At 39.4% G+C, this 26,914-nt stretch overlaps 1 protein-coding gene across 16 annotated transcripts in view; it reads right to left on the bottom strand.

The window, feature by feature from the left end:
* Positions 1–326: 326 nt before the first annotated feature.
* Positions 327–26,914, bottom strand: part of LOC104589577 (N-acetylglucosaminyl transferase component family protein / Gpi1 family protein) — a 63,142-nt gene continuing 36,554 nt past the window's right edge. For 6 of the 16 annotated variants that reach the window (XM_010247930.2, XM_010247924.2, XM_088898271.1 and 3 more), the window contains 3 exons: positions 25,150–25,243; positions 24,729–25,049; positions 327–613 (listed from right to left, as the gene is read on the bottom strand). In XM_010247930.2, coding sequence (XP_010246232.1) covers positions 24,917–25,049; positions 25,150–25,243 — 227 coding nt within the window. In that variant the 3' untranslated portion in view covers positions 327–613; positions 24,729–24,916. Of the gene's footprint in view, positions 614–20,794; positions 20,927–21,027; positions 21,193–21,279; positions 21,772–24,094; positions 24,584–24,728; positions 25,050–25,149; positions 25,272–26,914 lie in introns of those variants that run through there. The other 10 variants (XM_088898269.1, XM_010247929.2, XM_010247928.2 and 7 more) reach the window with 10 other exon arrangements.

Consider the following 26,914-nt stretch of genomic DNA (forward strand, 5'->3'; position numbering starts at 1 on the left):
CCTCTTCTTATGGCTGCTGCCTTTGGAAAGTTGTCATAGAAGTTCATGACAAGACCTCAAGTTGTCTACAACGTGGGGGATGGGCAAAATCTTCTCTTTTGGAAGGATTCCCAGTGCTGGGAGCCTGGGATAGCACTTTAAAAGTGGTTTTCCCTCGACTATTCTAGTTTGCTGAAAATAGAGAGAGCTCAATACATGAATGTGCTTTGAGAGTGTGTGTGTGTGGGAAGGGGGGGGGGGAATGTGGTTTGGGTGAATTTTCATGATTTACCTGTTTCAGTTGAAGGACTAGATAATTAGTGAAGGGCACATTGACCAATGGGGGATGGGAGAATAACTGAACAAGAATGATGAATTATCAGTAAAATCTTTTGCTGTGAAATTGAGGACCCCAGGGTGATTTCCTTCCATACAAGAGATGATCTGGACATCCAGTATATCTACAAGGTTGGGCTTGATGATGTGGGTGGAAGCTCTTCAAAAGAGCCTCACTAAGGAAAACTTACTAAGAGAAAGCTCAAGTGTAACCTTCTGTATGTTTAGGCAGGAGGTAAATTCCATTGACCAGCTCTACATCCATTGCCCTGTTGTTGCGGCATTGTGAGATCGTAACCTGTCAAGAAAAACAATAGTGAATAGAGAAGAGAAAAGAAGAGAGAAAGTCAATGTAGAAGAAAGAAACCTCATGGGTCAGTGGCAGTGCCTACTGTACCCTATTATATTATGAAATAAAATATCTACAGGGAGACAAGAAGTCCCCCTGCATCACTGACACATTACGAAAAATACCCCTCACAACAGAGATCATTTCATCAAAGCTGCAAATCTATGTTGGGAATGTCTGCATCCATTAATGACCTGTTGATGACTCGGGTCTTGCTGGGTCAGAGAAGTAGAAGGAAATACATTTGGAAGGTTGTTCCTGTAACAGTCATGTAAGCAATTTCAAAAGAGTTTAATCATTAAACTCATTAGGTTTGAAGGAACAGGAGATTCTTCACCAACAAAAGCAGAGGAGTTGAAGATCTCATTAGGTTTTCAGTGGGCAAGGTTGAGTCCCGGGTGTCAATTTCTAAAGAATTTAGTCATTAAAACACCCTCCAGATGTTGAGCTCAATGAGACTTAGGGAGATTTGAATTGTATCTTTTGGCCAGAGGTAGAGTTGCCTGGTTCTGCCTCATCTATCAAAAACTAATCTATTTCTAAATTGCAGCTTCAGCCAATAGATTTTGAATGCTGGAAATTTTTGGGATCAGTTCACACTACCCCACTGTCTTCAGCAGGCTCTAGAAGGCTGGTAAGTGGTAACATAGCAAAGGTTGTAAAAGGGTAGAGTTGTCTGGAATTTTCCACCTATGGCTCGCCATTCATAGGGACTTCAGGACTGTTCTAGATGTTTGCTGCTCCTGTGTTTAACACCACCTAATTGTATAGAAGCTTTCATATAGCTTATATATGTTCTGAATAAAATACCTTTACATTTTCAAAATAAAAGGAAAAAAAGCAACATTGAAGCGATAAGATATGTTGAGGCCATCTGAACCATGCACAAAAGACAATGCTGTACAGTTGAAGATCAAGAAGCTATCATTGACACAAGCCCCAAGCTTGACAAGTTCATTTCAGCTCTGCAGCAATGAAATTGGGTTCTGCTGAAGGGTGACAATTATAATAATCTAATGGATAGTATCCCATGGGTCCCTTCCTTGGTATATATTACTTGCACGAGGTGTTCAAGAACATTGGCAAGTATTTTCTGGTGGCTGTGGAAACATTTGAAACCTAACAAAAGGACAGGCATTCTTAGTTTCTTACCCATCTGCAGTTAGTTGAAGACTAGACTTTGTTGTCCAATTGGTGAACTATACATCCTGCGTGCTAGTCTTTATGTTTGATTACCAGTTTATTATTTTTAGGTCTTTTTTGTCAACTTTCTTGGTGCAGTCTCAAATGTGATGCCTATGATAAAATATTGTTTATCATACACATAGGAAAAATAGCAGTTTTGATGTTAAATGAAATACCTTTGGTGTACAACCAAATGAGGTAGAAATTATTTGTATCAGAGAAAAGCTGAGCATATGAGCAAATGAATGGTCAAATGAAGTTTCACCATTCAAAAGATATCAGCTTTTTTAAGTAATTAAGCAAATGAACCGTGAAGGCAAGATATAAGCCTTTACTTACCATTCAGATTATTAAGCTAGGTGAATGAAAAGTCTATGGAGGCAGTCCACATGGACAACAAAATAGAATATTTAATTTCCCAAAGAGTATTATTTGTATTAGAGAAGCTGAGCATATGAGCAAATGAATGGTCAAATGAAGTTTCACCATTCAAAAGATATCAACTTTTTTAAGTAATTAAGCAAATGAACCGTGAAGGCAAGATAATAAGCCTTTACTTACCATTCAGATTATTAAGCTAGGTGAATGAAAAGTCCATAGAGGCAGTCCACATGGACAACAAAATAGAATATTTAATTTCCCAAAGAGTATTGCAGGTGTTATAAAAACAAATTTTGATCAATATACCACAAGTTGGTATCTTTAAGGGTATAGAAGTATAAAGCCAGAGCTCATATTATTGAATATATGATATTCCCGTAGCCTGTTATTCAGTGAGAAACATTGTGTATTTTTTTATGAACATGCAATTGTTTCTGTAGGAACATAGTACAGTAGTTGTTTTTGTGTGGTTCCATCTTATATTCATGTTATTTTTCATGTTTGTTATGTTTTTTATTTACTGTTATTATCTCTTGTTAGGCAGAAGGGGTAATATTTTTCTATGTAACTTTTTTATGAGAAACATATAAATGCTAATGATAGGGTGGCAGGACCACAACTTACTGCACCCCTTTTTCATTCTCTCCTCTTCCTTTTCTCTTCTCCTCTTCTTTGTTATCTCCCACTCTTTTCTCTTTTTCTTGCTGATTTCCAATCAGAACATAGGTAGACTGTCAACAACCTCTTCCAAGTTGGTATCAAAGCAGGACTAGGATTGTTTATGGTTCTCATGTGGTTTTAGTTCAGCTGACTGCATGAGAACTTCCTAGAGTTGGAAGTTGAACATATATCTCCAGAATCTTGAAGGTTATCGGCGAAGTTTTTGCTCTGCCCAGGGTATTGTGTGACCTTGAAGATTGCCCAGTAACCAGGAAGATTCAGAGAAATCAAGTGCTAGGCCCGAAGCTTAAACCTATTTTTGGAAGTGGCGCTCAAGGTTTTTTTGATTGCTTTCTTATCCCTATAGAGATCAATAGCCTTTAGGAGGCAGTTAAATCATCCTAAGAGTGCTTGATGCTTTTTTCTTCCTATTGTTTTTTCTCCTTTATATTGTTAACAGTTGAACAGTATTGCTTAGCAGCCGGAGAGTATTGTTAATAATCAACCAATATTGCTTAACAACCAACCAGTATTGTTAATGTTCAACCGGCTGGGAGGAAAACTACCTTAACATCTATCATGGAGACAACTAGGAGTGAATTAAAGATCCAAGGGGAAGGATTTGTAGGGACTGAAAGTATGACAGACGACACCTTTCAGATCACTACTGTCAAGTTTGATGGAACTAATTACTTGGAATGGGAAAAACCAGCCATGGTGGCCATTAGAGGTAGAGGAAAACTAAGGTAATGCGATTGGAGATACAAAAAAAAACTGCCAAGGAGGACCCAACTCATGCCAAGTGGATTCAAGAAAATTATTTGGTGATGACTTGGTTGTGTAATTCCACGCAGCCTCACATTAGCAAAAATTATTTGTGGGTTGTATGGTATTACAGAGACATTAACAGCAAAATAAAGTGCTGAAATGAAAGAGAAAGAAGAGAAGAACCATGGAACTGTCTTTGATAGAGATTAGGATGACTTAATGTCCTCATAGCAGCCGGACCAGCTTTATATTAGCATTAAACAAAAAGGAAATTTACAATATGCCCTTAATTATAAAAAAGACAGTGGACTGGAGTGTCCTTATTCTGAAAACACAATTACTTAACTACCCTACCGCCCAAGTACACCCAAGATAATACTCTTTCAACACTTCCCCTCAAGCTGGTGCATATATATTATATAGGCCCAGCTTGTTAGCGATAAAGTCAATACAAGGATGATATATGGCCTTGGTCCATAAATCAGCTAACTAGTCTCCTGTCTTCACAAATTCTGTCAATATCACCATTTTCAATCTCAATGGCATTCTAACTCAATATGCTTCATCCTCTCATGAAAACCTAAGTTTAATGCAATATAAATGGTGGCTTGATTATCACAATGTAGTAGGGGTATCAATCGACCGATTTTAGATTGGATCCAACCCAATCAAAACCTTATCAAATCGGATTTGGACGGTTACTCCATTATAATTATTGGATTGGGCCAATCCAAAATAAATTGGTCCATATTCTTATTGGTCTGAATTGGACCTAAACCAAATTTTCAATAATCCGATCATGAGGCCAAACACTTGTCCAATTTGAAACCAATCAAAACTGAAGTCGGCATAAAATCACTTTTACAAAAACAATTTTACAAAAGCACTTTACTTTTATGAAATACTTTTACATGAAAGCACTTTTATGAAATAACTCATACAAAAGAACTTTTACAGGAGTACTTTTATAAAAGCACTTTTAAGGAAGTACTTTTATAAAAGTACTTTTATGAAAGCACTTTTGTGGAAGTACTTTTATAAAAGCACTTTTGTGAAAGCACTTTTAAAAAACACTTAATGAAAGCACTTTTATGAAAGCACTTTTAAAAAACACTTAATGAAAGCACTTTTATAAAAGCACTTTTATGAAAGAACTTTTACGAAAGCACTTTTACAAAACCACTTTTATAAAAGCAGTAAAGCACTTCTATGGAAGTTGAAGAGAAGATGGGCCGAAGGGCCCATAGGCTGTTTATCCTTCTTTATCTTTTATGTTCCTTGCTGTTGTAGAGAAAACTGATGTGGACCCCATGGCTGTGGTCCCCACCCCGTTCGTAGGACAGCATGTGCAACTATTATTAGTCATGTCAGTGTTAGTTGGTAGTCAGCTTGTTATTTCAGTGTGTTATTTATTTCAGTCTTTTATTTGTTTTTTTTTCTTGCCATGTAAGTATTAAGGGCAGTCCTGTCCTTTACCCTATGTACTAAACATAACCTATAAATATTAAGAGAGTGGTGGCGGCAGATTGATTGAATCTGTTCCTCCTTTCAAACCTTTGTGTACTTCTGGTTCTTCTCCTCTTTTTCCTCCTCCTACTTTTCTTCTACCTTTCCTAAATCTGAAATCTGTTAGGATTCAAGGCTGATTGTAGTCTTGATCGACTACTTGGTATCAGAGCTAAGATTAAGGCTTCTCATGTGAGTTTGATCCAGCCGACCACATGAGAATCGCCTCGGGCTGGAAGAATAGAGAAAAAGATCTCTTCGGCTGATTTTTGGAGGTTATCTACAGCAGCAGTCCAAAGATTGGATCGAATCTTTGATAACCAGGAAGAATCGGAGGAAGAGAAAAGGATCAAGATCAGTCCTTGATCAGTAGTACTAAGGCGGCGATCAGAATTTCAGAGGATTTCTGTTCAAGATCAGTTTATTTCAAGCAACGTTGGAAGGTGGCGATCAGAATTTTCTGGGTAAGTCTTATTTTTTGTTTCTCTTGAGATTGCTATCAGTCAAGATAGGTTGGACCTTATCTAGGAGGAGCGGCCGAACTCTCCTATTTTCTTGGAAAATGTTCATTTTAGGGTTTTCTCTCAGAGGTGATCTGTTTTTAGGGTTTGACATTAACCCTACGGCAAGACCTAACTGTTGAGCCGAACTCTGCTATTTTCTTGGAAAGTGTTCGTTTTAGGGTTTGCTCTCAAAACCCTAATTCTGTTTCAGCAGTACAGATTGCTCTCTAAGTTGGTTTCAGACCTGTTTCTTGGCTTCGAGTTTTTTTTTTGGGGGGGTGAGAACTTGTACAGACTACATATACTGTGATTTCCGATTGGTTTCAGATCAGACCTGCACTGATTTCGTACTGATTTCTGATTGTGATCGACTGTTCAAGTTCTGTTTTCTATTGTAATAACCCTAATAGTTCTTAACTACTGATTCTTGACCAAGAATGGAGTTTAAAAATCAGAGAGAAGGTGTTTTTGGGAACAGAGGTCATAGTAGTACATCTGAGACTGGGTTTCAGATTACAACAGTGAGATTTGACGGGTCCAATTACTTGGAATGGGCCCAATCAGCCATTATGGCTATTGGGGGAAGGGGAAAACATAGCTACCTCTTGGGAGATGTGAAAGAACCTTCCAAGGAGGATCCAATGTATACCAAGTGGGTTCAAGAGAACTACTTGGTTATGACATGGCTGTGCAACTCTATGCAGCCACATATCAGCCGAAATTACTTGTGGGCAAAGACAGCCAAGGAGATATGGGATGTCATGAAAGAGACCTATTCCCAATCCCTTAACGTTGCCAGAGCCTATGAACGGAAGTGTGAAGTGAATATCTTAAACAAGGAGAGAAACCAATCTCTGTCTACTTCTCTACCTTGAAATCCCTGTGGCATGAAATTAACCATCTAGAAACTCTTGAGTGGGAAAGTCCCAAAGATGCACAAACTTATAGAAAGCAAGTCGAGACCAATAGGGTGTTTGAATTTTTGGCTGGCCTGAATACAGATTATGACATTGTGAGGCAACAGATATTGACCAGAGGTAGTGTGACCCTCTCTCAGGCATACTCCCTGGTGCATAGTGAAGAGACCAGGAGGAAAGTTATGATGCAACACCAGCCTTTTTCTCTAGCCCTGGCAGCTGTTAAACCTAAGTCAAGAGATGATACAGAAAGGGACAGGAAGAAGGAAGATAAACGAGATCTGGTAATGTGAACACTGCAAGAAACCCAAGCATACAAAAGATACTTGTTGGAAGCCGCACCCTCATTTAGTCCCAGCAAAACTGAGAAATAAGAAGGGTAATGCTCATGTGGCTGTGAATACTGATTCTGCATCCTCGTCAGGCACAAAAGGCACACCCCTAGAGACCTTAGCCGCTGTTCGGGCTGCCCTTATACAGTTGGAAAAGGAAGTTGGGAGTTCAACTCAGTCATCTCAGTCACCATCAGCTTCTGCCACATCTGCATTTGCTCATTCAGGTACTCGAGCCTCAGCCTACCATGTTTCAGCTCCAGGTAATACTGAACACTGTTGGGTAATAGACTCAGGTGCATCCGACCATATGACTAGCTTGCCATCGTTGTTCACTACATGTCACTTATCCTCTGGTAGAGATAAAGTATCCATTGTTGATGGCTCTCTTGTTCCCATTTCTGGCAAAGGTGACATCAAGTTATCTGATACTATCTCTTTATCCTCAGTCTTACATGTTCCTAAACATGATACTAGTCTGCTTTCAGTCAGTAGTATTACCAAACATATGAATTGTTTAGTAACTTTTTTCCCTGACCGATGTGTTTTTCAGGATTTGGAGACGAGGAAGGTGATTGGGACTGGCCATGAGACGAATGGGATCTATCTGCTCGGAGAGAGTTCTCGTTGGAAAGAGCCAGTGGATAAGAAGTCCTTTGCTTCTCAGTTTGTGAGTCCGGTTATGCTTTGGCATAATCGATTAGGTCATTTACCTTTCCAGTCTTTGAAGAGTCTGTTTCCTACTTTATTTGAGTCTGTTGAGATGTCAAAGTTGAGATGTGAGAGTTGTGAACTTGCCAAACATTGTAGAACATCTTATTCTTTGAGTAATAAAAGAAGTAATAATTCTTTTGATATTGTGCATACTGATGTTTGGGGGCCATATCACATCCCTTCTATGGGTGGGTACAAATATTTTCTGTTGTTTGTTGATGACCATACCCGTTTTTCTTGGGTCTATCTTATGCGTTCTCGAGATAAGGTTCCTGCTCTGACCCAAAACTTTCATCAGATGATTCTAACCTAGTTTGGGGTCAAAATCAAAGTCCTCAGATCTGATAATGCAAAGGAATACTTTGCTAAGCCTTTGACCTCTTACCTACTTAATCATGGGGTTATTCACCAGAGCACTTGTCCTCGTACACCACAGCAGAATGGGGTTGCCGAGAGGAAGAATAGGCACATCTTGGAGCTGGCTAGAAGCATTATGTTTACCTCCAATGTACCTATCCGTTTCTGGGGTGATGCTATCCTCACGGCAGTATATCTCATTAATCGGGTTCCTTCCCGGGTCCTTGATATGAAACCTCATTTTACCCTTCTATACCCAGACGAGGAGTTGTTTACTATTCCTCTTAAAACCTTTGGTTGTACTTGTTTCGTTCAACTTCTCGGGCCCTCTCATTCCAAGTTTGACCCTAAGGCCTCCAAATGCATTTTTCTCGGTTATGCACAAACTCAAAAGGGTTATTGCTGCTATGATCCTTTTTCAGGGAGGAGGTTTGTCTCGATGGATGTCACCTTCTTTAAGGAGACACCCTATTATCCTAGGGTTTCTCCTCAGGGGGAGCATAGTGAGAGTGGGGATTTGGGTCTTTTTCCTCGGGGGGAGCACAGTGAGAGTGGGGTTAACACATCTGAGGTTGTTCCTTTACCCATTCCATTGAGTGATGAAGGTTGTAATGGTGAGGGTGGTCAGAGGGATCAGGAGTTGAAAGTCTATCACAGGCGATGCAAGCAGGTTGATCCCGGTCATTAGCAGTCCAGGCCAGCTCCAGTTCCTTCTGCGGCTCCAGATCCAGGTATTACAGTCCCAGGGCCCACTGAGATACCTTCCACTGTTGCTACTTCCCTTCTTACGGATGACCTTGACCTCCCTATTGTCGTCCGTAAAGGGAAACGGCATTGCACCACATCTACAGCTCACTGCATTTCCCAGTTTCTATCCTATGATTGCCTATCTCCCTCTTACAGGTCCTATCTCACTTCCATTGCCGATATCCCTATCCCCAGAATAGTGCAAGAAGCCTTATCAATTCCAGAGTGGAAAGATGCAATGAAAGTTGAAATGGATGCCCTGTTGAAAAATGACACTTGGCATCTAGTTGATCTACCCAAAGGAAAGAAACCAATTGGATGTAGATGGATATTTACTGTGAAGCATAATGTTGATGGCTCCATTGAAAGGTACAAAGCCCGGCTGGTTGCAAAGGGGTTCACTCAGACTTATGGTATAGACTACTTGGAGACCTTTGCCCCAGTAGCCAAGATGACCACCATCCGTGTTCTATTAGCTCTTGCAGCAAGTTATTCTTGGCCCTTGTTCCAGATGGATGTTAAAACTGCTTTTCTGAATGGAGATTTACAGGAAGAGGTCTACATGCAGTTGCCTCCTGGATTCTATGATAAAGAGACAGGTAAGAAGGTTTGCCGACTGAATAAGGCATTGTATGGATTAAAGCAGTCCCCTAGAGCTTGGTTTGATAGATTCAGACTAGCCCTTGGAAAATTTGGTTATGTACAGGCCTAGTCAGATCATACACTGTTCATTAAAAGGGTGGACTCTTCTTTGACCTTGCTTGCTGTATATGTGGATGATATTGTAGTGATAGGGAATAATAGTAGTGAGATTGCGTCCCTCAAACAGCTCCTTCATCAAGAGTTTGAGGTGAAAGATCTTGGTGCACTGCGGTACTTTTTGGGTATTGAGGTTGCTAGATCTAAAAAGGGAATCTTTATCTCTCAGAGAAAATATGTTCTAGATTTGTTGGCAGAAACTGGAAAGCTAGGTGTCAAGCCTGCTGATACACCCATTGAACAAAATCACAAAATCAGTGCAAAGGGTGGGGAGCCTCTTGAAGACAAAGTTATGTTCCAATGGTTGGTTGGAAAGCTCCTATATCTCTGCCTCACTCGGCCAGATATCAGTTATGCAGTCAGTGTTGTCAGTCAGTACATGCACTCCCCTAGAACTACTCATCTTCTTGCAGCAGAGAAAATATTGGCATACTTGAAGAGATGCCCAGGTAGAGGTATACTGTTCAAGAACAATAATCACATGAAGGTGGAGGTCTATACAGATGCTGATTGGGCTAGGAGTACTGATGACAGGAGGTCTACCTCTGGATACTGTGCCCTTGTGGGAGGCAACCTTGTCTCTTGGAGTAAGAAACAAAGTGTTGTTTCCCGCTCTAGTGCCGAAGCTGAATACAGGTCAATGGTTAACGGAGTGGCTAAAATCACTACTTGAAGAGTTGGGTGTTGATTATGAAAAGCCCTTGATGTTGTATTGTGATAATCAGGCAGCAATTAATATAGCCCACAATCCGGTGCAGCATGACAGAACTACGCATATCGAAGTTGATCGACATTTTGTCCGAGAGAGGGTTTCATAACAGGAAGTGTCTCCCGTATATCACCTAGAAACATGCAGCTCGCAGATCTCCTCACCAAGGTTGTACCAAGGAAGAAGTTGGAGGCAGACCTATTCAAGTTCGGAATGACAAATATCTATTCCCAACTTGAGGGGGAGTGTAGAGAAAACTGATGTGGGCCCCAAAGCTGTGGTCCCCACCCCGTTCGTAGGACAGCATGTGCAACTATTATTAGCCATGTCAGTGTTAGTTGGTAGTCAGTTTGTTATTTCAGTGTGTTATTTATTTCAGTCTTTTATTTGTTTTTTTTCTTGCCATGTAAGTATTAAGGGCAGTCCTATCCTTTCCCCTATGTACTGAACATAACCTATAAATATTAAGAGAGTGGTGATGGCAGATTGATTGAATCTGTTCCTCCTTTCAAACCTTTGCGTACTTCTAGTTCTTCTCCTCTTTTTCCTCCTCCTACTTTTCTTCTACCTTTCCCAAATCTGAAATCTGTTAGGATTCAAGGCAGATTGTAGTCTTGATCGACTACTGCTGTAATGGGCCTTATTCTGGGCCTATTCTTTCTATGTTATGTTCTTTTAATTTCTTGCCCAACTAAGGGCCTCTTTGTAAATTATCAAAGTTTAACTTAATAAAATTGTGTTAGGGGTGTAAGAGTAGAGATTAAGGTTCGAAACTCTCTTACTCTGAACCCTTATTGCCGCCATCTTCTTCTTCATCTTCTCTTCCTTAGAAGAATGATTTCTGTTGTTTTATTTTGATTTTTGCATCTGTTCTAGACAGTCCTTTATTCTCAAAAGACTTTTTCTTCTTGGTATCAGAGCGGGCTCGTTTTTCCCTCTTTTTCACCTTTATTTTTCCCATACACAGTGTATATGGAGAACTGAACCGTACGGACTGTTAAAGAGTCGATTCTGCCCAGTTGTTAGTGGTTTCTGGAGAGAAGAGGACTGATTGTGTCGCCTCCTTGGCTGATTCCAGTGTACTGCACGAAACCCTAGTTTCTGGAGAAATCTGTTTGCAAGCTCCGCAGGGTGTTTGGACTGGATGCTCAGTGTTTGGAGGTTTTCTGATTTTCTTTCTTTAAGACCGAACCAAGTTGGTTGGTGTTCCGTGTAGTCTACAAGGTGCGGCTTCTGTTTCTGTTTCTCCTAGCTTCCGAGTGTGACTCAGATTTGTGGTACTGCTGCATTGAGGTAGGCTTAACACAGTTCTTGTTCCATCTTCATTCGGTGTCTTTTGAAGTTAGTTAAAATCTTTTTGAAGTGTTTAAAGAGATGAACACCTCAAAGATTGAAAACAAGAATGTTGCTGAACCCGGGCAGGTTTCGAGAGCCTCTGTTGACTCTTTACTGACTGTGACCACAGTCAAACTGGATGGAACTAATTATCTGGCATGGTCACAATCGGAAAAGATTCATATCTGTAGTAGAGGAAAGTGGGGTTTTATCTCCGGGAGTAAAAAGGCTCTCTCAGAAGATGATCCATCTTATGAGAAGTGGATGCAAGAAAATTATATTGTTATTGGGTGGCTTGTGAACTCAATGCAGCCACAGATTAGTCAGCACTATTTGTGGATGAATTTAGCAAAGGAAATCTGTGATAGTGTTGCTGAAACCTATTCCCAAAAATTAAATGTGGCTAGAGCTTACAAGTTGAGAAGTGATGTGAAGAATTTAAGACAGGGGGAGAAACCTTTAGCTGTATACTTCTCAACACTGAAGTCTTTGTGGCAAGAAATAGATTTGATAGAAGTTGTAACCTGGGACACCACTAATGAAGCAAAGACCTAAAGAAAACTGGTTGAGAGAAACAGGGTGTTTGAGTTCTTAACCGGACTAAACCCAAAGTATTGATATTACAAAACAAAATATTTTATCCAAAGATAGTGTCTCACTGTCACAAGCATATGCCTTGGTAAGTAGTGAAGAGGTCAGCCCACTGTCACAAGGATAGTGTCTCACTGTCACAAGCATTTGTATTTGGATAGGGAATTATCTTAATCCTATCTGCAGATTAGGTCAGCCCACTCCTGATCTTATCAGGAAGTTACCAGATTAAAATCTTTATTTGAATCTCAGAACCGCCCCTTTAAGTGGATAATTAAATCAGCCAGTTCGCAATGGGCTTTAGGCCCAATATGTATTATGTGCTCAACAAGATTCCAAATTGCTGCCCAATTGGGCTTCTTTGTATGGCGTGGGACCCAAGCATTGATCTACACATCAGCCACATAGGTTCGGCCCAGCCTTTGTTACAAGGCCTAGCCGAATTCACTTAAAAGCCCAGTGAACCCCTTGAGCCCATCACATGGACTCTATGGGCCCAACATTTACACTAAGTGGTCCCTGAGCCAAGCCATCTTATGAAAACCCAAGGACTGTGGGAAGATGCAAGATTAGCCCATCAGGTATAACCCTAAATGGCCTTACACTCATCCCGGGAATTAAAACCATTTGCAAACATTTTGAAACCATACATATCTATATATCTTACCTATAAATTTTGCAAAACAAAATTCCAACGATTGAAATCAACTGCCGGCAGTTTGCTTTCCATTAGAGAGAGTGCATCCCCAATCATTACCTTTGTCCGACAAAGGGGCTGATCCCGTCACTATGATCACCCACTCAGATGAAATCTCAGACTGTCTTAACATACCCAAGTTTTGACCCCCGCTAAGGATCTCACTGATTGGCATATCAAAAACAGCCTAATCCGACACCTAGTGCAGTATCATAATCGAGTCTAGGGGTCAGGTGTAACTTTCCAGTTTTGCCCATCAATCACCAAGGTCAAGGGCAATACTGGAAATCTGGTCCGGTTCAAATATTCAAATAATCCCACACTGCATGTGCTTTGAGTCTCACCCTAGCAGCTGAGATAGGCCACCCCAACACTTGGCAACACACCAGTGTCAGCCTTGACAGGATAAATCTCCCTAGACTTATCCAACGGCTATGAACATTCTAAACTAACACGAGTCTCATTAAGTGTCCAGTTTAAGGGTCTTACACAAAAACATACCACACAACATGAATCAAACATGCACTTTATTCATACACTAAATGCCAAAAATACATCAAAACTGATTGGAGCTAAGGGCATACAAAACTGTGTAACACTTTCTTCCTTTTATGGTTCCTCTATGGAGGGACATTGTCCAAAGGGGGAGGATTTGTCACATGCCTTTGCTCTTCCTCTTCCTGTCCCAGTTGAGTCTTTTACTGAGTCTCTTCCTCCTTCAAATGAATCAAGGGAGGATCAATCATTCCACTCTTCCTGTCTCAGTGTTCCTCCCCCTTTACCTCCTCGTCCTCTTTTTAATCCCAGGATGTATCAAAGGCAAAGATTCAAAAATGAGCAAGTTGTTTCCCCTACAACACATGAGCCTCATGCACTTCCAATTACAGATGAGACAGCAGGTGTTGTTTCAGCCCCTTTGGAACCATCCTTCCCAGACCTTGATATCCCCATTGCTATTAGGAAAGGAAAAAGGAAGTGTACTACACATTGCATTTCCAAACACCTTTTTTATAGTCTGCTTTCTCCTTCATATTTTGCCTACCTTTCTTCTGTTGCCTCTGACCCGATTCCCAGGTCTGCGTCAGAAGCTCTTAATATTTCAGAATGGAGGGATGCTATGAGATCCAAAATTGATGCCCTGCTCAAGAATGACACTTGGGAAGTGGTTGATTTGCCTGAAGGGAATGATCCAGTTGGCTGTAAGTGGGTCTTTACTATCAAATATCATATTGATGGCGCCATTGAGAGATACAAGGCTAGGCTGGTTGCAAAAGGTTATACACAGACATATGGGATTGATTATCTGGAGACCTTTACCCCTGTTGCCAAGATGACTTCTGTGAGAGTTCTTCTATCTTTGGCTGCCCACTCAGACTGGCCACTTTATCAACTGGATGTAAAGAATGCATTTCTGAATGGAGAATTACATGAGGAGGTTTATATGTCTCTTCCTCTAGGGATGTATGAAACAGATATGAAAGGAAAGGTATGCAAGCTGAAGAGATCTCTTTATGGATTAAAACAGTCCCCTAGAGCATGGTTTGAGAGGTTTAGGGCTGCCCTTGTTAACTTTGGCTATGTACAGACACAGTCTGATCATACTCTCTTTGTGAAGAGGAGAGGATTTCTTGCAGTTTACCTGATTGTGTATGTTGATGATATTGTTGTGACTGGTAATGATGTTTCAGGAATTAATGATATCAAATCTTTTCTTCATACAGAGTTTGAGATCAAAGATCTGGGGGAATTGAGATACTTCCTTGGCATAGAAGTTGCTAGATCCAAGGATGGGATTCTTATCTCTCAGAGGAAGTATGTTCTTGATTTGCTCTTTGAAACAGGGAAGATGGGTGTTAGACCAATTGCTACTCCTATTGATATGAGTCATAAACTCTTTGCTTTAGATGGAATATTGTTAGAAGACAAAGGAGTCTTCCAGAGACTCCTTGGAAAACTTCTTTATCTATGCATGACTCGACCAAACATTGCAGATGCTGTCAGTTGCATCAGCCAATTCATGCATGCACCCCGGGATACTCATATGGCAGCAGCAGAGCGAATTCTATGTTATTTGAAGGGCTCCCCTGGAAAGGGAATTTTGTTTGCCAAGCATGGCCATATGAAACTTGAAGCCTATACAGATGTTGATTGGGCTAGAAATATTGGTGACAGAAGATTTACTTCTGTTGTTGCTCGATCTTCAGCAGAAGCAGAATACAGAGTCATGGCACATGGAGTTTTTGAACTATTGTGGTTAAAATCATTGATGGAGGAACTGGTGATTGAGCATGATAAGCCAATGATGTTATACTGTGATAATCAGGCCGCCATCAACATTGCTCAAAACCTAGTACAACATGACAGAATTAAGCATATTGAAGTTGACAGACACTTCATTCGAGAAAGAGTGGCTTCTGGTGAAGTATGTCTACCTTTCATCACCTCTGAAGGACAGTTAGCAGATTTCCTCACCAAGGGCATTCCCATGGCTAAACTTCAACATGATACTGGCAAGCTTGGCATGATTGACATCTTTGCTCAGCTTGAGGAGAGTGTAGAGAAGATGGGATGAATGGCCCATAGGCTGTTTATCCTTTATCTTTTATGTTCTTTGCTGTAATGGGCCTTTTCTGGGCCTATTCTTTCTATGTTATGTTCTTGCCCAACTAAGGGCCTCTTTGTAAATTATCAAAGTTTAACTTAATAAAATTGTGTTAGGGGTGTAAGAGTAGAGATTAAGGTTTGAAACTCTCTTACTTTGAACCCTTATTGCCGCCATCTTCTTCTTCATCTTCTCTTCCTTAAAAGAATGATTTCTGTTGTTTTATTTTGATTTCTGCATCTGTTCTAAACAGTCCTTTATTCTCAAAAGATTGTTTTTCTTCTCAAGTACTAAAAGTACTTTTACTAAAGCACTTTTACAAAAGCACTTTTATGAAAATACTTTTATAAAAGCACTTCTACGAAAGTACTTTTATAAAAGTACTTTTATGAAAGCACTTTTACGAAAGCACTTTTACAAAAGCGCTTTTACAAAAGTACTTTTATAAAATTACTTTTAAATAAAAACTTTTATAAAAGCACTTCTATAAAAGTACTTATATAAAAGCACTTTTAAAAAGTACTTTTATAAAAGCACTTCTATGAAAGTACATTTATAAAAGTACTTTTACAAAGTACTTCCATTAAAGTGCATTTATAAACACACTTTTTTGAAAGTACTTTTATCAAATCACTTTTACAAAAGTGCTTTTTCAATGCCAAAAGGGTATATTTTGTAATTTTTAAATTTTCTTCATTTTAATATATTTTTGTAATTTTTTATATTTTCTGTTTTTTTATATAATTTTTGATATTTCATTTGGTTTGGATTGGATCCAATCCAATCCATTTACATTTTAATGGATTGGATTGGATTGGATTGGACTGGATTGGGTCCAGTCCATTTATAAGTGGACTCACATTGGACTGGATCGGGTTGGACCAAATCTAGTCCAATTGAAACCTCTAAATGTAAGTGCATAGGAGTCTTCATTGGAATCCCGATTTCTTGAAGAAGACTCTTAAGCCACACTAGTTCTCTCATTGCATGACTCATGGCTCTTCCAAGAAATAAGATTGCCACCTAAAAACATATAATATCCTACTGTTGACCTTCTGTCTGTTGGTGATCCAGCCCAGTCAACATTTATGAATCCAAATAAAGTCAAATGACAAAAATCTCTGTAAATAATCCCTATACCTGGTGATTCTATACATAGCTTTAAGGTGAGGAACAAGTAATAGTCAAGCAACCTCCTAATCTGATTACAAGTTTCCTGATCCAAATCTTTATTTGAATCTGGACTCTTTAAGTGATAAGGATAATCCCTTATCTTATCTGCAATTTAAGATCAGCTTAATCCTAATCAAATTAGGAGATTCCTGATCCAAATCTTTATTTGGATATAGACTCTTTAAGTGGATAAGACTTATCCTCTTATCCTTATCTGCTGATCCAAACCCAGTTCGAATTGGGCTTTAGGCCCATTAAGTTTATGTGCTCACTTAACCTCTTAACCTACTGCCCAGTTGGCTCTCTTTGTATGGCGTGGGACCCAAACATTGATCTACACATCAGCCACATGGGTTCAGCCCAGCCTTTGTTACAAGGCCTGGCCGAATTCACTATAGGAGACAGTGAACCCCTGACCCATCACTATGGACTCTTAATGGGCCCAACATTTACACTAAATGGTCCTTGGGTCCAGCCACCTTTTGAAAACCCAAGGACTATGGGCAGATGCAAGATTAGCCCATCAGGTATTACCCTCAATGGTCTTACACTTAACCTCTCATCCCATAATGATCAAACACTACCCGACAAGAGAGGACCTCTCCCTCGGCTGCAAGGAACAATGTTGCACTCTTTACTCACATGGATCCCGGGAATTAAAACCTTTTGCAAAACATTTTGAAACTATAATATATATATATATATGTATATCTCTATATAAATATATTTTGCAAAAACAAATTTCAACGGTTGAAATCAACTGCTGGCAGTTTAGGTTTCCATCAGAGAGAGTGCATCTCCGATCATTCACTTTGTCCGACAAAGGGGCTGATCCAGTCACTATGATCACCCACTCCTGTCCCAACATACCCAGGTTTTGACCCCTTCTAAGGATCTCACTAATTGGCATATCAAAGACAACCCGATCCGACACCTAGTGCAGTACCATAATCGAGTCTAGGGGTCAGGTGTAACATTCCAATATTGCCCATCTATCTCCAAGGTCCAGGGCAATACTGGAATTTTGGTCCAGTTCAGGGTTTCAAGAAAACCCACACTGCATGTACCTCAGGTCTCACCCTGGCAGCTGAGACAAGCCACCCCAACCAACTTGGCGGTACATTAGTGTCAGCCTTGGCAAGATAAATCTCCCCAGATCTATCCAACTACTATGAAAATTCTAAACTAGCACGAGTCTCATAAGTGTCCAGTTCAAGGGAATTACACAGAAACATACCACAATGACATGAATCAATTATGTACTTTATTCATTTACAATAAATGTCAAAAGATACATCAATCCAATTGGAGCTAAGGGCATAACTGTCTAACAACTCCCACTTGCACTTAGGTCCAATCGAGTACAAGCCGGAGTCCCATACTTTCCACATGTTTCTCAAACACTTTCTGTGTCAGTGGCTTAGTTAATGGGTTTGCTATATTTTTCGTTGATGCTACCTTCTAAATCAGGACGTCTCCTCTTCCAACTATCTCCCGTAGTACATTATACTTCCTCTCAATGTACTTCGACTTCGAGTGGGCTCGTGGCTCCTTAGCCTGAGCAATGGCTCCAGTGTTGTCACACAACAATGGAATGGAATGGGTGATGTGCTGGATGGAACTATTCCTAATTCTTAAATGAAGTTCTTCATCCAAACAGCTTCCTTGGCAGCTTCACTTGCGGCAATGTATTCGTCTTGGTTGTGGAATCTGCGGTGGACCCCTGTTTGCTGCTTTTCCAGCTAACATCACACGATCTTATCGTGAAGATATAACCGGATGTAGACTTTCTATCATCTGGATCTGACTGGAAATCGGCATCAGTATACCCCTGGATCTGTAGTGAACTACCATCGAATACCAGACAAAACTCTTTTGTCCTTCGAAGGTATTTTAGTATGTTTTTCATAGCGGTCCAATGCTCTTGCCCTGGGTTAGATTGGTATCTGCTTACCACACTCACTGCCTGAGAAATGTGACAAGCGCACAGCATGGCATACATGATGCTCCCTACGAATGAGGCATAGGGAATCTCTTTCATGCCCTCAATCTCTTCGGGAGTCTTGGAAGACATACCCTTGGAGAGAGTGACTCCATGCCTAAATGGAACATTTCCTTTCTTGGAGTTCTTCATACTGTATCTCTTGACTATCTTGTGGATGTAAGCAGACTGGGATAATCCTATTATCCTCTTCGATCTATCTCTATAGAGTCGAAGACCCAATATGTAGGAGGCTTCTCCAAGATCTTTCATGGAGAATTCCTGTGAAAGCCACACTTTCACCGTAGTTAACATTCCTACATCATTCCCAATGAGTAGAATGTCATCTACATACAGAACCAAGAACGTAACCTTATCCCCACTGGTCTTCCTGTAAACACAGGGTTCATCCGAATTTTGCTCAAAGTCAAACTGTCTGACGATAGAGTCAAACCGGATGTTCCAACTCCTAGAAGATTGCTTAAGTCCATATATGGATCGGTTGAGTTTACATACTATGTGTTCCTGACCTGCAGCTATGAAACCTTGCGATTGCTGCATATAGATATCTCCAGTAAAATTTTCATTCAGGAACGTGCTTTTGACATCCATTTTCCAAATCTCGTAGTCATGGTACGCTGCTACAACTACCAGGATCCTAATGGATTTAAGCGTGGCCACGGGCAAAAAGGTTTCCTCATAACTGATTCCCTTTTTTCTGAGTGTACCCTTTCGCCACAAGACGAGCCTTGTAGGTCTCAACTTTACCGACGGGGCCCTTCTTCCTCTTATAGATCCATTTGCAACCAATTGCCTTTACCCCAGGGGGTGGATCTACTAGAGTCCAGACTCCATTAGTCTACATTAAGTCCATCTCAGCTCTCATGACATCTACCCACTTCAAAGAATCTATGTCCAACATAGCTTCCGAATAAGTCACGGCTCACTGGTCATGGCTTCCACCAAGTAACTTTCTTGGTCAAAGTCGTAACGAACTGGAGACCTGGAAACCCGGGTAGATCTTCTAGGTTGGTTATTTTCTAGAGCTGGTGGGACATCTCCCACTACCCCTGGGCTCTCCTCATCAAGAACAACTTCCTGATGATGATTATCCAGAATGTAATTTTCTTCTTGGAAGTGGGCATTTCGACTGCAAAACACCTATTGTTCTTTTGGATCACAGAATAAGTAACCTATAGAGCCTTTGGGGTAACCTACAAATAGGCAACGGCTGGTCTTGGATTCCAATTTGTCAGCACTAGTTCTTTTAAGATGTGCCGAACAACCCTAAATTTTCAAGTGTCTCACACTTGGTTTCTTACTAGCCCATAGCTCATATGGAGTTTTTGGAACGGATTTGGTTGGAACCCGGTTCAGCACGTAAATCGCAGTCTCTAATGCGAAACCCCAAAAGGATGTGGGTAACTCTGAGTGGACGAGAAGTGATCGAACCATATCTAATAGAGTCCGATTTCTCTTTTCTGACACACCGTTTAATTGTGGTGTAGCAGAAGGAGTTAGTTCTGATACTATCCCATTGTCCTTTAAGTAGTCCCTGAATTCGTCAGAGAAATACTCGCCACCTCGATCTGATCAAAGGGTCTTAATTTCTCTCCCTATTTGTTTCTCGACTTCTTATCTGAATTCTTTGAACTTTTCAAAAGATTCAAACTTATGTCTCATTAGGTACACGTAACCATACCGTGAGTAATCATCGGTAAATGTTATGAAATAAACGTGTTGGTTATGTGTCCTAACATTTAGAGGGCCACATACATCAGTATGTATGTGGCCCAAGATCTAATAGTATGTGGCCCTGAAGGCTTACTGGTAAATGGTCGCTTCGTCATCTTACCCTGAAGGCAAGGTTCACAAGTTGGAAGATCTTCTACAGTTAGAAAATCCAAAGGACCATCCTTTACCAACCTTGTAATACGATCTATATTAATGTGGCCAAGTCGGTAATGCTACAGGCACGTGGGATTAACTGTATCACGAGTCCTCTTCTTGGGGATTATTTCCGACGTAGTTTCGGTAATGTTTGTTTCCAGAGAAGAATGGAGAACATAGAGACCGTTTTCAAGTTCTCCATATGCGAGGAATTTGTTATTCCGTTTAATAGTAATCACATTACTAAATAAGATAGAATAGCCATCCATGCACAATTTTGAGACAGAAATCAAATTTCTTCTTAAATTAGGTACGAAAATACAACCTTTAAGTACAATTGTTCCTTCTCTGAAAACTAGTTCTACAGATCCTATGGTTGTTGCTGCAACTGTTGCAGAAGTCCCCAAGTAGAGCGTCACTTCTCCGTCACTCAATCTTCTGCTTATCTTGAACCCCTGCATTGAGTTACATGCATGAGTTGAAGCCCAGGAGTCAATACACCAGGAAGAAGGAATGACCAACAAATTGGTCTCTATGATAAAAGATTCGAAATTACCTTGCTTCTTAGTCTCCAGATATTGAGGACAATTCCTCTTCCAGTGGTCGGTCTGTTTGCAAAAGTGAGGCATCTGGTGCTTATCTTTCTTCTGCTTTTTAGTTTTGCTACCCTTCTTTTGAACCTTCCTTTTAGCCTTCCACTTTTTCTTGCCAAATTTGCCACCTTCAACAAGCATGGAAAAGAATTCTTGAAGGCTAACGTTTAGCTTATTCATGTTGTAATTCATGATAAACTGATTGAAGGACAAAGGTAGGGAATTGACGACAGCATCAATTTTGGTGTCATGATGTAGCCCTGACCTGAGAGCCTCCAGTTCATTAATATAACCCATCATCTTTAGATAATGGTCATAAATCTGTTGGCTCTCGGTCATCTGCACGGTCATAAACAATTTTAAGACCTTTTGTCGAGTAGAACGATTCTGCTCTTCATACATAGTCTTCGGACTATCCAATATATCCTTGGACACTTCGATCTTATCGAATTGTCGCTGTATCGAATTATCCAAAGAGGCTATAATATAACACTGGGCAAGAGAGTTTTTCTCTTCCCATTCTTGATACTCTCCTCTTCGGGCCTCAGAAGCCCCGTCACCCGGACGATCCAGAGCAGGGTTCTTATCAATTTTGTCCAATTTCTCGGACGTTAGAACCAGCATAAGGTTTCGGAACCAGTTAGCATAATTAGGGCCCTTGAGTTTATTATCATCCAACAATTTGGTGAAGTTTTCGTTTGCCATTTCTGGTAAAGGCAAGGCAGATTTGTAAGTCCACTTGAAGCTGATTCACAACTAAATGCAGAACAATTGCAACTAAAATACCTCAAGTAAGGTAATAATGAAAGTCAATCAAAGAATGACTAGGAAATCTAATCAACCAGACAAAACTACTAGAGGGGTGGTTAGAGAACTAATAATAGGTTCTTGCAAATGGAAAAAAAGATGTTCTATTTGTTTGAATATGACCATGGATATATAATATCTGAAAGCACCTTTAACACTGTCATGGATCTGAGCTACTTATGAAAAGTTAAAGAACTTCTATGACTATAGAAAAATCAAATGGATTCCAAGATTTTCCAATACCTGATAGGCATGGTAAAAAGGGTTCAGAGGGAGTGAAGTTCTGATTATCCAGGTTAGGGGTTTCTTTTGTACATCTTGTATGCCTCTTGTGGGATTGGCTGTCAGACTCACTTCTCTTTATATGTTTGTTTTTTTTCCTTGGATGCCTATCCTGGTTTTTTTATTTTAACCAAAGAATTTTTTTTACCTTATTACAATTTTCTCTGCTGATGAAAAAAAATCAAGTAGCATGGACAAAAGTGAGTTTGGTGATAATTAAATATATTCTCAAAAATCAAGTTGAGATGCAACATCAATCGGAATAGGATGCCCTAGATCAAGAAGAAGAGAAAAATCTGCATTTCTGTCAAGAAAATAGAATAAAATAGGATGAACTAAATAAAAGCTATATTGAAGTATAAACATTAGAGAGGAGGTAGAAAGATGTGTCAGAATCTTGGAGTGTTTAGTAAACTAGTGGCTAATATGTCAGAATCTGAGAGGAAGCCCAAGATCTAATAGTTTTTGGACCTGTTTTCAACAGATTCTCAAAAAATTAGCCACTTGGAAGAGAAATTATAATTTACTAGGAAACAGAATCACTAATAAATTCAATTTTAGCTAATTTCCCCATGTATTAATTCTCAATCTTTAAAATTCCTCTAATGGTGGCAAGAAGACTTGAAAAGGTAATGAGGAATTTCATAGGGGAACCAGAGGAGTCACTTGATCAAATGAGAAAGTTTCGTAAAAGTAAGGAGGAATTAGGGGTGCTCACGGTTCGGTTAACTGAACCGTGAGGCTTTTTCTTGGACCGAACCGGTACTACCGGATTTTGGAAAACCAGTAACCAAAACCGAACCTAAACCAGTCGATTAACCGGTTGACCGGTTCGATTCGTCGGTTTTTCTATTTTTTAATTTTTATAATATATATTATAAAAATATATATAAATAATAAAATATTATAAATATATATAAAATATTATATTTTAATTAATAAATAATATATCATATATTATGAAAATATATATTTATATATAATGCATATTTATTAATTTATAATATATAAAAAATATTAAAATATATATAATATATAATATACATAAATATATAGAAATATATGCATACCAGTCGGTTCAGTTAACCGCCGGTTTTCTATATTGGTTAACCGAAAACGAACCAGTACCTTCAGTTTTTTAAAAACACCAAACTGAAACCGAACCGATTGGTCTGGTTAACCAATTTTTCAGTTCGGTTTCAGTCAGTTTTTTCGGTCGATTCGGTTTTTCAGTTTTTTTGCTCACCCCTAAGGAGGATGTAGGATAGGGATTAGGAAACCTAGTAAATAGAAACTCTGCTCTTCTTGGGAAGTGGTTATGGAGATTTACAATGGATACAGATAAGCTATTGCATAATATGGTAAGTAGCATTTGTAAAGTATTCGTTAATGGATGGGATGCAGGGTTATTATGTTGAGCATCTTTGTCATCATCGCCTTGGAAAGCCATATCCAGCCTATTTCCTCTATTTTTGCAACTTGTTAGGTATGTCTTTTCTAGAAACAAGACTAGATTCTGGAAAGATATTGCGGAGGGATACAGCCTTGAAATATTTCTTTCCAGCCCTATTTTCAATATTCATCTATAGAGTTAAAACCTATTACTCTCTTTGTCTCCTCATATAACAGGCTCCCTTGGAATTTTGGCTTTAGGAAAGGGCTTAGAGACTTAGAAACCTCGCAGGGGTTGAACTTGTTATAAAGTCTTCTTCTTATTTATCCAAAGCCTTATCATCGTTCCCTAATCCAATACAAGTTTTTCTGAGGTATCCTATTCAAAGACTAATGTGTGACATACAGTTTATAATAATCAAAAAATGAAAATAAAAAATAGAAAAGTGTGTTTTTAATATCAAAAGAAGCAACTCTTGTGAATCTTCTACTCATCAAACAACCTATTGAATTCAACTAGATATTTGATCCTAAAGCCAATGCCTAACATAAGCACACATGAACCTTTTTTTTTGAAAATAAATAAAAAGAAATTTCATCAATCTTAAACAAAAGTTACAAATAAGAAGAGGTGACAAGTAATCATTCAACAAAAGAAAATACAAGAAAAACAAGAATCACATCAAGAACTTTAACCTGAATCCAAACAATCCCAAAAGACAGCACCTAAAGACTCTCTAATAATCCCAGAAAATTCAGAAGGATTAAACTAAAATCCAATCCAAAATTATTCTCCCTATAGTTGAGCATAACTCCTTAAATTTTGCCTTGCCTTGGAAGAGCCTTCTGTTTCTCTCCTTCCAAATCTCCCAACAAAACGCAAAAGGAGAAACAGACCAAGCTATTTTTGCCCTTTTGATCCCATTTAGAACTGGCCAGCATTCAAAAGTGTCCTTTGGACAGCTAGGAATTCCTCTAACCAAAACAAAAAGGCCTCACTACATGAATCTATGCTTCCCAGATGCAGCAAGCACATGGCTGCACATGGTTTGAGAAATGAAATTAACAATAAAAATTGAAGTATCTGACATAATACAATATCCTTGTACAGGTATCCAATTATCAGAACATGAAACAAATGTTCAAAACAGGATTTTAGTAGGCTAGGAAAAAACACACATACCAAATAGGAAGCAAGGACCATTTTATCTCTGATTGCTAGAAATTTTTGCTGAGTGAACCACCAGTTACTTCATTCCCCTTAATGTATGAGAATAGACTCATTCCTCGGTTAAAATGATATTAAACAATGAGAACCAAGTTGCAACAAAGAATTGATTTTGAAAAAAGTTGTACACGGTAATGCGTAGATTAGCAGCTGTCAGAAGAATGATCTGCAATGCATGTAATTACTGAGTCACGGCATAGTCGCCAATATTCACTACAGGTGAAAGACAACCACGGCATTGTCAAAGGGAGAGAAGTCCCTAAAGAAGAAGAGATTCTGTAACAGAAGTTGACAGATTTAACCTTACGATCATATTTAAAAGGGAGACAGAGTAATCTGGAAAATGTACAAACAATTGGAATGATGACAAACTCACCTTCTTCCAATGAGAAGTCCATAGGCAGATGAAGCAACAGAAGACAAAGAAATCCCACAGAACACAGCCCTATAGTGTGGTAAAATGATTTCTCCTGGCACAAATTTCCCCTCTAGTTAGAACTGTATAAAAAAAGTAGACCAAAACATGAAAATGTTACATAATGACAAAGACATTCTACTCCAATCATAAAAGAAATAAGGGAACAAAATTACTAACTAATCATATTCTGCAGGCTACTAAAGCATCAGTTAAAGAAGGTTTACAAGAACCTAAGGTAATCAAGAAAGGCACATCTAACCTAACATATGACAACCTGAATTAAATTGTTAAATGTTTTAGCCAAAACTAGGACTCCATTTGTTAAAATACAGTTTGTTCCAGGGTTATTTTAGTCTTTTCCCCTCTTCTCACTCTGTTTTCGTCTCTGTTCTTAAGTCAATATATACAGGAGTAATACTGTTGTAAGCTGAAATGTTGTAGCCAAAGTAGTAGAAGAGAGGAGGAGACCAAGAGGTGTTGAGAATGTCGAACTGCATAACCCAGTCGACAGTACTATCATTTATATTAGATTACAGTACAATGTTATAGGAAATGTCTGGAATGCCCCTGATTAGTGATGGGACACCCAGACTACTTAAAACACCAAATAAACTTAGGCCCATTAACACAGGCCCAGTACATAACAAATTAAACACAAATACAAACTAATAAGAACACTTATCATCCGAGCCATCAATACATAAAACCCTTCAACCTAACACTCCCCCTCAAGCTAAGCATGGATGTCAATCATGTTTAGCTTGCCAAGAAGGTCCACGAATTTTGCTGCAGCCAACCCTTTAGTCAGTACATCTACATTTTGCATCTCAAATGGAGTATAAGGAATGCAGAGTTCTCCCGAGACTATTCTCTCTCTAACAAAATGTAGATCGATCTCAATATGTTATGTCATGTCATGTTGCACAGGGTTATTTGCAATGTTGATGGCAGCCTTGTTGTCACAATACAGTCTGAGAGGGCCCTCAGCTTTAATGCCAAGCTCATTAAGAAGAGCCCTGAGCCATAGGAGTTCAACAACCCCGTGAGCCATAGCTTGATATTCAGCTTCGGCACTTGATCTAGCAACTACATTCTGCTTCTTACTGCGCCATGTAACCAGGTTCCCTCCCACAAATGTACAATATCCTGAAGTTTATTTTCTGTCCCCAACAAAACCGGCCCAATCTGCATCAGTATAAGCTTCAATTTCAATTTTATTGCTTTTTCTAAATAGAATTCCCTTTCCTAGGCAAGTCTTCAAGTACCTGAGAATCCTTTCAACTACTTTCATATGAGGGATCTTTGGAAAGTGCATGAACTGACTGACAACATGCACAGCATAAGCAATATCTAGTCGAGTGAGAGATAAATATATCAGCTTCCCTACCAATTTTTGGTATCTCTCTCTATCACAGTAGTCCTCCCCTACTGATTCCTGTAGGCCATGATTCTGTTCTATTGGAGTATCTGCTGGTCTACACCCTATCATGCCTGTCTCCTCTAGGTGTCTCCTCTAAGAGGTCAAGAACATACTTCCGCTGACATATGTAGATCCCCTCTCTTGACCTAGCAACTTCAATCCCAAGAAAATATCTCAAGTGACCCAAGTCTTTGATCTCAAATTCAGAAGTTAAAAACTCCTTCAGTCTTTTGATCTCTTCCAAGTCATTCCCGGTAATCACCATATCATCCACGTAAACAATGAGTGTTGTAAGTTTGCTAT

The sequence above is a fragment of the Nelumbo nucifera genome, chromosome 2 (genome assembly GCF_055504915.1).
Source record: "Nelumbo nucifera cultivar China Antique chromosome 2, China Antique-T2T, whole genome shotgun sequence".
NCBI classification, from domain to species: domain Eukaryota; kingdom Viridiplantae; phylum Streptophyta; class Magnoliopsida; order Proteales; family Nelumbonaceae; genus Nelumbo; species Nelumbo nucifera.